Source organism: Microcaecilia unicolor, chromosome 2 (assembly GCF_901765095.1).
Source record: "Microcaecilia unicolor chromosome 2, aMicUni1.1, whole genome shotgun sequence".
NCBI classification, from domain to species: Eukaryota; Metazoa; Chordata; class Amphibia; order Gymnophiona; family Siphonopidae; genus Microcaecilia; species Microcaecilia unicolor.
Window position 1 is genome coordinate 157,275,499 of NC_044032.1, and position 12,176 is coordinate 157,287,674.

Consider the following 12,176-nt stretch of genomic DNA (forward strand, 5'->3'; position numbering starts at 1 on the left):
AAGCTGATACCTCCCCTCCATGAGGAGGCGGTGCCATAACATGGCTGAGCCGATCCCTCCTTCCTTTGCCCCAGGTCTGGTTACTTATTGGATCGGGGTGGAGGTGGTGGCGGGGGAGGTGTCAGTGAATACCAGTGGTGATTGGTACGTTAGGGTTTTGGTAGTGTATCAATCAAGAGTAGGAGTTTTTGTGTGGAGAATTGGCAGGCTGGACAGTGTTACGTTTAGAGAGCCTGGGCGGGAGCCATTGGCAACCCTCCATCCCAATTTTGGGTTTGGGTTGGGATGAGGGACAAATGTCACAGTGTTGATGTTTGGCCATTTCACATGGAATGGTACTCCCTGAGGGAATTTTGTGAGTTTGGGAAGTTAGGGCAATATGGGATGAAGCTATGGGGTCATGTAGAATGCCACCATGAACCCATGTGGTTTTGCATCACTTCAAACCCTGGTATCTGTTAAGTTCAGTTTGTTCATTACCATATACAGTGGGGGAAATAAGTATTTGATCCCTTGCTGATTTTGTAAGTTTGCCCACTGACAAAGACATGAGCAGCCCATAATTGAAGGGTAGGTTATTGGTAACAGTGAGAGATAGCACATCACAAATTAAATCCGGAAAATCACATTGTGGAAAGTATATGAATTTATTTGCATTCTGCAGAGGGAAATAAGTATTTGATCCCTCTGGCAAACAAGACCTAATACTTGGTGGCAAAACCCTTGTTGGCAAGCACAGCGGTCAGACGTCTTCTGTAGTTGATGATGAGGTTTGCACACATGTCAGGAGGAATTTTGGTCCACTCCTCTTTGCAGATCATCTCTAAATCATTAAGAGTTCTGGGCTGTCGCTTGGCAACTCGCAGCTTCAGCTCCCTCCATAAGTTTTCAATGGGATTAAGGTCTGGTGACTGGCTAGGCCACTCCATGACCCTAATGTACTTCTTCCTGAGCCACTCCTTTGTTGCCTTGGCTGTATGTTTTGGGTCATTGTCGTGCTGGAAGACCCAGCCACGACCCATTTTTAAGGCCCTGGCGGAGGGAAGGAGGTTGTCACTCAGAATTGTACGGTACATGGCCCCATCCATTCTTCCATTGATGCGGTGAAGTAGTCCTGTGCCCTTAGCAGAGAAACACCCCCAAAACATAACATTTCCACCTCCATGCTTGACAGTGGGGACGGTGTTCTTTGGGTCATAGGCAGCATTTCTCTTCCTCCAAACACGGCGAGTTGAGTTCATGCCAAAGAGCTCAATTTTTGTCTCATCTGACCACAGCACCTTCTCCCAATCACTCTCGGCATCATCCAGGTGTTCACTGGCAAACTTCAGACGGGCCGTCACATGTGCCTTCCGGAGCAGGGGGACCTTGCGGGCACTGCAGGATTGCAATCCGTTATGTCGTAATGTGTTACCAATGGTTTTCGTGGTGACAGTGGTCCCAGCTGCCTTGAGATCATTGACAAGTTCCCCCCTTGTAGTTGTAGGCTGATTTCTAACCTTCCTCATGATCAAGGATACCCCACGAGGTGAGATTTTGCGTGGAGCCCCAGATCTTTGTCGATTGACAGTCATTTTGTACTTCTTCCATTTTCTTACTATGGCACCAACAGTTGTCTCCTTCTCGCCCAGCGTCTTACTGATGGTTTTGTAGCCCATTCCAGCCTTGTGCAGGTGTATGATCTTGTCCCTGACATCCTTAGACAGCTCCTTGCTCTTGGCCATTTTGTAGAGGTTAGAGTCTGACTGATTCACTGAGTCTGTGGACAGGTGTCTTTCATACAGGTGACCATTGCCGACAGCTGTCTGTCATGCAGGTAACGAGTTGATTTGGAGCATCTACCTGGTCTGTAGGGGCCAGATCTCTTACTGGTTGGTGGGGGATCAAATACTTATTTCCCTCTGCAGAATGCAAATAAATTCATATACTTTCCACAATGTGATTTTCCGGATTTAATTTGTGATGTGCTGTCTCTCACTGTTACCAATAACCTACCCTTCAATTATGGGCTGCTCATGTCTTTGTCAGTGGGCACACTTACAAAATCAGCAAGGGATCAAATACTTATTTCCCCCACTGTAACTGGTAAATTCTTAACTGCTAAAGGTTTATTGTATAATGTTATAATATTTGAAAACTGAAATTTGGACCTTTGGTTTGGCAATGGGGTTTTTAGGGAAAGAAAGGATATGATTAATGGGGAATTTTAATAAAGCTGCACCCTGGAGTTTTGCCACATGCCTTCCTTGTTTGAGTTTTTATTTTATGGATATTCTTTGAGTTTGGAAGAGAGGAGTGAGTGTGAATCCCAATGTTATGCTGGTCTCTGGATAACTGCTGGCTTCACACTCCACCCCTGACACTCTCTAGATAGTACTGGGGCATTCTGTAGATATTTTCAGTGGCACTATCCTGATAATGCAACTAAAAATCCAGGTATGGCCCCTGTCAGCACTACCAACAGACTTGAAAACAATCAACGAAGTAATCAACTTCCGCAAATCTCTGATGACATATTGCTTCAATAAAGCCTACAAAGAGAACCTACAGTCCTACTAATCCACTTCACTAACCCACACAGTCATGAAAGTCCACCTCTACATTTACCCGCTTAATACTTTCCTTTCCTTCTCCCCTTACTTAATCTATGCACATTATTAATTGTATCTGACACCCTGTAATAACAATGTCATCACAAAACTATGTAAGCCACATTGAGCCTGCAAATAGGTGGGAAAATGTGGGATACAAATGCAAATAAATAAAATAAATAAATACTTATCCTGGCAGCAGCATCTGCTACCTCAGGTGGTAGGCAATCTTTATAACGCTGAGAGCCATTAGCATTATCCCTAGCAGGCCGCAACATGATGTTGACATTGGGACAGAAAATGCACAGCACTGCATTCACCACCTCTGATAAGTAAGTACAAGTGTAACTAAAAATGATGGAAGCAAACTGCTAGAGTGGCTATTCTGAAAAGAGTTGCAAAATACAGGATTTAGAAATTGCCAGAACTCTGGTTAATGATACTTTTTGTGTATACTTCCCATGGTCTCGTGGGCTGCTTAAAATTCAATGGCAAGCCATAGGTTGTTCTCCCCCATGCTACCTAGATAAGTAGACTTGAATAGTGGACCATAAGTGTTGTGTGTTTTCTGCCATGTCTCAGTGATCTTGCTTTAGGGAGTAAAACCTTGCAGCCTCAAACATTACATTTCTTAATCATATAAAGTGTATCATGGCTTTCTTTTAATGATGTGCATTTTGGAAGAGTAACATGGGTTCTCACTCTTTCACTCCCTCTCTCTCTCTGCTTTTATAATACAACTGTTCACTCAGTCAGTAGATCCTTTATAGGGAGGTGATCCATTTTACTGGACTAGAAATTTGAGTCCCTACTTCATCTGAAACCCATGTACAATACCTGTGGAGCATTCTGCCCAATAACAAGATTCACAGTCTAGAAGAAAAACATATTTTTATTTTTCCAAGATCAATAATATTAGAACTCTGTGCTTCACATGAGAAGAAAGTACATACCTGAGGATGGCCATGGTGATCGGCGTGGCACTCATGAAGGTGAACACCACAACAAAAAAGAAGAAGCCCATGAATAAAGGCATATTTTGGCACGTGGCAGGACATTTTCCCTCTTGAGCAATAGAGGTATTAAAGAAATCGCCATCACTGGACCAAGTATGTTTAGGATTTTCGATACAAGAACAATTGTGATAAACCTGTAATAAATTTATTAATAAATTGAAATTTATTATTTCTAATCTGTCCTTATCCAGGGCGGAGTGAAAAACAACTAATGAAAAATTATCATCAATATTTAAGGATATGATATATGGACATATGTGGTTTCAGTTTGTCTTGAAAAAGGATAATGATGATCACCTAACCCTCTTTTATAATTAAGGGGTATGTTTACTAAGGCATGTTAGCACTTTTAACGCGCCTTTAAAGTTAAGGCGTGTTAAATGCTAACGCCAATACATTCCTATAGGCACGTTAGCGTTTGACGCGCATTAGCGTTTAAGGTGCGTTAAAAATGCTAACGCACCTATAACACGTTTTTGTAAACACAAGTCTAAGTATGATGCCATGACAGGGATTATCTGCTCGTTTTCAATTTTAAAAAATATCCTATTTTAAAACTTTCTTCTTTCTAACATCCAAACTTTGAACCAATATTCAAAAGGGTTTAAACTATGCTGAGTAATCTGGAAGGGGATATTCAGTGGCATGTAATCAAGCAGGGCTTCTGAATATCTCCTCTGACCACTGTGGCACTGTTTGGTTTGTGCGGGGCCAGTCCATGGTCAGAGCCTTGGAAGGAGTCAGCACTTAACTGGTTAGTGGTGACATTCGGTTGCTAACTTGTTAAGTAAGCTGATAAAGTTAGGACAGCAAAAAAAAAAAAAGACTGTTCTGACTTTATCCACCAAGCCACCCAGGCACCAGTCTGAATATCAGCCAGTGATAATGCAACTTCCAAGTTTCAGTGCTGACCAGGATATTGAATGCTGATCCCAGACAGTAGCTTAGCCAGAATCCTTTTAAAGGGGGTGCATCTCCCCCATCCCCATTCCACCTTAAAATCATCTCAGCATCTTCACCCAGCAGTGGCAATGGCACTTATAGGCTGCCTGCAGCCTGCTCCTGGACTTCCTTCTGTCCTGGAGAAGACTGGAGGCAGCCTATGAATGCTGCTGCTGCTGCCGGGTGAAGACGCAGAAAGGATTTTAAGAGTGACAAGGTCTGACACGGGGAGAGTATGCCACGACCTACCCTAAATATGCCACTAATCCCGGAAATGGCCTGGCATTAAATATCTGGGCTTAATTCAGCCTGTAGGTGTCAGCAGTTTAAAAAACACTGACCACCGTGGGCTGAATATTGGCTGGTTTTTATTTTTTTTAAAACCCAAAACAAAACAAACACATTGCTGCTGACCTTCATTTAATTTTCTAGCCTTTCCTTCTTATGGTCATTTGAACAACACAGATCTAATGCCAATGATGATCAGCATGTACTAACCTACAATTAATCTAAATCTCAAAATTGGACAGGAAGCATATCATGACGTTTGATACAGATAAAGTGGAAGCCAGTACAATGGCTCAACCCTGTTTCTGATACCTCCTCCTATATTTCTTAGTACATTCTGTTGAAAGAAAATTAAAAGAAAAAAAAGTTTGAGTCTTGGTTTATGATTTTTCACAACGGTTTAATTTAGACATTGTCATTTAAGTATTTTGTTTGTTTCATGCCACAACATCAAAGCACGCAGCCCTTCCTGTCCTCAGAGGATTTCAGACTTGTGGAAGTTTGACTTTCAGTACAGTGATATAAGAATTGAGCAGAGAAGTGCAACAAGCAGTTTTCTGTTGTGAAGAACTGGATTCAACCTGGTTTGAGCTTGACAGAATTTTCAGACCTCATCAGAATCACCGGGTTATTTGTGAAGAGCTAGTTTAGGGTTTCAGCGTTTGGGAGCGGGTATTTCTTTTTACAACCTAAACACTGAGGGGGTAATTTTTAAAAAGGTATTGTAAACACAAGGCCCCCATGAAGGTATACACTTTTATGTGCCCCTCATATAGGCATAATCTTGGGCAGAGATTAAGCATAGAATGGACTGAGTCATGATTTCAGTGTTTTTGGTTTTTTTTTTAATAATATATGCATGTACTTCAGTACTTCACAATTGAGGGGTCCTTTTACTAAGGTGTGCTGAAAAATGGCCTGCGGTAGTGTAGGCACGGGTTTTGAGCGCGTGCAGATCCATTTTTCAGTGCGCCTGTAAAAAATGCCTTTATTTATTTTTGCTGAAAATGGACGTGCGGCATCCAGCGCGTCCATTTTGGGTCTGAGACCTTACCGCCAGCCGACTTAGCAGTACGGTCTCTCGCGTTAACTGTGCGGTAATTGCCTATGCGTGTCAAGTGGGAGTTGCTGCCTGATTTTCGCTGCATGCCACAAAATAAAATATATTTTCTGGAATGAATCGCGGATGCACATAAAAAATGAAATTACCACATGGGCCACGTTAGCTGGGCAGTAACTCCAATTTGGCACACGTAGGTGCCTATGCAGCTTAGTAAAACGGCCCCTGAGTGGGCATAAATGACCATGACCACTCTACGTGAAATTTCTGCCACTTTGCCCCTAGTATTTTATATAACAGTACATAGACGTCTTAAAATGGTCACCTACTTCACCTGTACATATAAGTGACCTGTTATAAGATTATTTCAGAATGTTCAAACTCAGTCTAGATCAGTATCTCCCAGCCTTTTCAAGGATCAGGCACATCTCTATTTTCAAAAATGTTGCATAGCACACCAGCCTCCATGGAGCAGAAATGTGGACATGGGAGAGGATTCATGGCTATAAGAAACCCCAAGAAAACACTGAAAGCCCCCTGCCCCCTCCTCCAAAGGCTGGACAAACTCAAAGGAGGAAATTCAGGAGAGGGGAAGAGGGAGGAGATGCCGTGTGCAATGTGGGAACCACAAAAAGCAGGACCAGGCAATCTGTGCCCTACATGCTACTTGTTAATTCCCAAGCTCCAGGGCTTATACTGTATCTAAGAAGGAGAGATGTGAGCAATCAGTGACACATTTTATACAGTCTGAAGACACAGAAGTGTGCCATATAACATATCCTGACTGCAGAAATGAAGGGGAATATTTTCGGCACATAGGGGTTGATATTTAAAAGAATTTATATGGTTAACTTAATAGTTAATCATCTAAGGGCCTCTTATCAAGCTGCACTAGCGGTCCCCAGTGCGGTAATGCCGTCGAAGCCCATTTACTTTGAATGGGTTTTGTCGGCACTGCTGTGTGGAAACCACTAGCACTGGTTGATAAAAGAGACCCTAAATCTTTTTTTTTATTTACAAAATTGGGCCAACTGATAGATAACATCAAGCTGTCCAGCACAAAGTTATCCACTTAAAAAGTGGTGGCAACAGAGGTGTTCTGGAAATATGGCATAAACTTCAGAAGATAGTTCAGTGGCAGTGTTCAGCTAGAATCCGATTGTTTATCCATTGAAGTAGAAATACTTAAGCAGCTGTGCAAACTTTAAAGGATAATGTGGCTGAAAATATGCCTAAAGATAATTAGAAGTCATTTGCCTACATTTAAGAGGAGACTACCCTACTGAATAGTGACACAATTGGTCAAGTAGTTTATGACTGAAATGTTTCTGTTAGAGGATCCATTTATGTTAATGAAATGTGGCTGGATTTGTTTTTCTTTTTTGTTTTGATTTACACAAAATCCCACCACTGGTGGCCAATCTTTTTAAGAAACCATGATAAATATCCATTAGATTTTGAATGTCAGAAATCTAAATTTGTCATTTTGAAGTCCAGTACATCTCTCTAACAATGACCTCCCAAGGGATATGGGAACACCAGAGAGAAAGACATGGAGATGCTGTCAGAGGATATTCTGTAAGGTGGCTAAATGCTACTGTAGAAATCTAGACAATGGACCCTATACAAAATACTGTCTGATCTCTTGCTAGTGCTGGTCCCTTACAATCTGAAAACACTGTATACTGTGGTATAAATATGATGTTTTTCAAATCATGCAGGCACTTCAGGATACTAAAGCCAGGAAGAAGATTTCACAACTTGAATTGGATAAATGGCAAGTAATATGCATCAGACACAGAGTTAATTCAGAAAAACATATATAAATAAAATGCATATATATGACAATTTAAGTTTATATGTCAGCAAATCTATTGAATAAGAAGATCACCTTTTGCTTATTTTCAGTTGTATAAGAGGTACATCCTGCGTAGCAAGGAGAGAAATACTGGATATTATCTGCTCCACACACAGGGCTATATGAAGAACGCAAGCAGCTGCAGTTCTCATTACAAGGAGCTGTCAATTCCCCTAGGTCTCCTGTTCTGTAAAAATGAAAACAAATATAGTTATGTTATGTTTCAATTATATTTCCTAATAACCTATAATTTGCTTATAGATTTGATATACTGTTCTTCTGTGGTACAACAAAAGCAGTTTTTATATTATATACAGGTGCTTTCTCTGTCCCTAATCTACTCAGTGCTTTCATATTCCGCCAAGTCCTCACAAGAGCTCAGAGCAGATTACAATAATGTAACAAGTACAACGTAACTGAGAATTATAAGATTTCTTCAACAATTACAATTCCATAAATATAAAATATACATAACTTATAATTTAAAGAAAAAATTTTCAAATAAAGTGGTTTTCAAACGACGATGAAACTATGAATAAGATGGTTGAGTGTGAAGTGAAACAGGTAAAAAACTTCAAATGAAAGATGCTTGTTATGGAAATGAACTATCCAGTTGCTTCTGAAAGCTCAAGCTCTGCTTTGTTGAAAAATACAATGTAACATTATCATCCGAGTGGTTTTTGAAGCCTTAACAAATGACAAAAGACTGACCTATGGGCTCATTTTCAAAAGAGAAGGACGACCATCTTTCAACTTAAATCGGAAGATGGACGTCCTTCTCCCAGAAACGTCCAAATCAGTATAATCGAAAGCCGATTTTGGACGTCCCCAACTGCACTCCATTTCAGGGACGGCCAAAGTTCAAGGGTGGCATGTCGGAGGCGTAGCGAAGGCGGGACTTGGGCATGCCTAACACTTGGATATCCTTGACCCATAATCGAAAAAAACAAGGACGTCCCTGACGAGCACTTGGACGTTTTCACCTGGACCCATTTTTCTTACGACTAAGGCACAAAAAGATGCCTGAAATGACCAGATGACCAATGGAAAGAATCGTGGATGACCTCCCGTTACTCCCCCAGTGGTCACTAACCCCCTCCCACCCTCAAAAAACATGTTTAAAAATATGTCATGCCAGCCTCAGATGTCATACTCAGGTCCATGACAGCAGTATGCAGGTCCCTGGAGCAGTGTTAGTGGGTGCAGTGCACTTCAAACAGGCGGACCCAGCCCCATCCCCCCTACCAGTTACGCTTGTGGAGGAAACAGTGAGCCCTCCAAAACCCACCAGAAACCCACTTAACCCACATCTAGGTGCCACTCCTTCACCCGTAAGGGCTATGGTAGTGGTGTACAGTTGTAGGGTAGTGGGTTTTGGGGGGGGGGGGCTCAGCACACAAGGTAAGGGAGCTATGTTCCTGGGAGCATTTTATGAAGTCCACTGCAGTGCCCTCTAGGTTGCCCGGTTGGTGTCCTGGCATGTCAGGAGGACCAGTGCACTACAAATGCTGGCTCCTCCCACGACCAAATTGCTTGCATTTGGTCGTTTCTGACATGGACGTCTTTGGTTTCGAAAATTGCCGAAAATCAGAAACGTCCATGTCTACGGACGTCAAAATCTAGGGACGTCAAAATTTAAGGATTTGGACGTCCCTGATGGTATTTTCGAAACAAATGATGGACGTCCATCTTGTTTCAAAAATACCTGGATTGGGATGTTTTGCAAGGAAGTTCAAATCGAAACTTGGACGTCTCTTTTGAAAATGCCCCTCCTAGTGGGCTCACAACCTAAATTCAAACAGAATCAGGGCACTGGGGGGGGGGTGTAATTTTATAAATCTTTTTCAGCGTTTAACATATGATTTACATATAGAAACAGGTGCTACTTTTTTTCCTCCCTGTGTGAGAGATTACTCCACCCCTGTGGATTCCAGTGGAGCCCTTCAATAGGCTCTCTTTTGTCCCAACAATAACATAATGCGTGTATGTGCAATGGATCAGAGGAAAGCTACTAGATTTCTACTTGACTTCCCTGCAGTGCCAACTGCCAGGTACATTCAAAGGTACTATAAAATCCTGCAAAAAAGACAACTCTGTCCCTGCACATAGAGGAATGGTGTTAGTGAGCATGTGAGAAAAGGCTTTTTATGCTTACTCTCCTCCCCTTCCCCCCCCCCCCCCAGCTTTATGGAGTTTTGGAATCTCTGTGGGGCTAGATTTTCAGGTGACATCCATGTTGTTATCAGACACAGTAGATGAACTTCCCTTTGGGGATGGAATGGAGGTGCTCTTTGTGAGGAAGGCTTGGTTAATTGCTGAGAAACACATGGATTGGTACGGAAACTCCGGTCTTGGTTTGCAGTTGCATGCTGTACTGAGAATGGAGCACCTTGCTGTGACAAGTGTGAGTTTAGCTTGCAGGAAATGTTTTATAAAAGTGTGGTACTCCTTTATTATGTCACTTGCACCACAATATCGTACTGAATACTCAATGTTCTCCATTTTGCTTAAGAGGGATAAGGTGTAATGGATGTGTGGCAGGGAGAGGAGGGGGTTTCAAGTTTACTGTGTTTGGGGTAGATCAACGTTCACTGATGTACTGATGTTTTAGTGTACGCTTTTAAAATAAAGACTGAAAAAAATAACTATCCCAATTCTATGTACTATCTTTTCCCCTTGCTTTCCCTTCGGGATCCTAGGATGGTGGAGACCACCCTCAGCATTGGGGACACTTTATCTTCTGGTAAATTTCTATTTTTCTCCTTTGCTTTGTTATTTAATATGGTAGTTCATTTCATTTCATCAGTTTTATTTGTTTTAAATTTGTGAACCTCTTTGGTTGATACAATTGAAATGCAGTATATCAAATGCAATTAAACATTACTACACATTACAATGAGTATTTACATGTTTTACTACATCCTTATCAGAGCAATTTTCAAAGTCCTGCTGATAACTGCCATCTCCAGGTAAATCCTCAATTTCCCACTTTAGAAAATAATTTCCATATAGAAAAAAAAACAGAAAAATATAGGCAGATAAAGACCACAGAGCTCATTTTCAAAAAAGAAAAACATCCAAAAAGTGGCATAAATCTGCATTTGGCCATTTTTCCTCACAAAAACGCCCAACTTGGTATTTTCAAAACCAATTTTTAGATGCTTTTTTATGAAGTCTGTCAGAAGTGCATTCAAATTACAAGGGAGCGTGTCAGAGGCATGTTAAGGGCGGGATCTGGGAGTTCCTAACACTTAGACATTTTTCAGCCATAATGGAACAAATCAAAAGTGTCCAGGACTAAAACGAAGACATTTTGAGCTAGACCTGTTTTATAACGAATAAGGCACAAAAGGGTGCCCTAAATGACCACTGAAGGAAATCAGTAGTGTAGTGGTCAGTGCAGTGCAGTGTACCATGGAGTGGAGGACTCTGGTCTCTATCTCCCTCTACCTGTCACATTTGTAGGAGAAACTGTGAACCCTCCAAAACTCACCAGAAACCCACTGTATCCACATATAGGTTCCCCCTTCACCCATATGGGCTATTGTAGTGGTGTACATTTGTGGGCAGTGGGTTTTGGGGGGGGGGGGGGTTCAGTAGACAAGATAAAGGAGCAATGGTGAGATGTGTACCTGGGAACATGTTTTTGAAGTCCACTGCAGTGCTCTCATTTATCTCCTGGCATGTCTGGGAGACCAGTCTACTAAAAATGCTGGCACCTCCTACATCCCAAGGACTTGATTTTCTATGTTTTTCACTTGGACTTTTTTTTTTTTTTAATGGACCAAAAAAACAAAACACCCAAAGTACAAAATCTTGTTAGAAACAGTATTTTCAAAAACAAAAGATAGATGTTTTTCTTTTTTGAAAATGAACTTCTTTCCTACTCAAATTTTGGATGTTTTTTTTTGCAAAACGTCTAAAGTCGGACTTAGACGTCATATTGAAAATGCCCTTCTATATGGCCTATCTAGTCTGCCCATTCATGCTATCTACTCTCTCTATCATTCCCATAGAGATCCTATGTACTTGTCCTAAGCTCTCTTGAATTCAGATACTGTTTTCATCTCCACCACTTCCACCAGGAGGCTATTCCACCAATTCATCATCCTTTTCATGAAGAAGCATTTTCTCAGGTTACTTCTGAGTCTATCCCCTTTAACCTTCATCCTATGCCCCCTCATTCCAGAGCTTCCTTTCAACTGAAAGACTCATCTCCTGTGTATTTATGCTGCATAGGTATTTAAATGTCTCTATCATATCTGCCCTCTCCCGCCTTTCTTCCAAAGTATACATATTGAGATCTTTCAGTCTGTCCCCCTACGCTTTATGACAAAGACCACCATTACTTCGGGTTTTTGCAGCCCACATGCATGACCCTGAATTTTTTTATCATTAAATCTAAGCTGCCAAATTCCAGA

General features: G+C 41.5%; 1 protein-coding gene across 1 annotated transcript in view; it reads right to left on the reverse strand.

The window, feature by feature from the left end:
* The window catches only part of SLCO4C1 (solute carrier organic anion transporter family member 4C1), a 174,391-nt gene that overhangs the window by 6,295 nt on the left and 155,920 nt on the right, over window positions 1-12,176 (reverse strand). The window contains exons 9-10 of the mRNA XM_030193420.1: window positions 7,789-7,942; window positions 3,545-3,741 (exon numbers count right to left, since the gene is read on the reverse strand). Coding sequence (XP_030049280.1) covers window positions 3,545-3,741; window positions 7,789-7,942 — 351 coding nt within the window. The remainder of the gene's footprint in view (window positions 1-3,544; window positions 3,742-7,788; window positions 7,943-12,176) is intronic.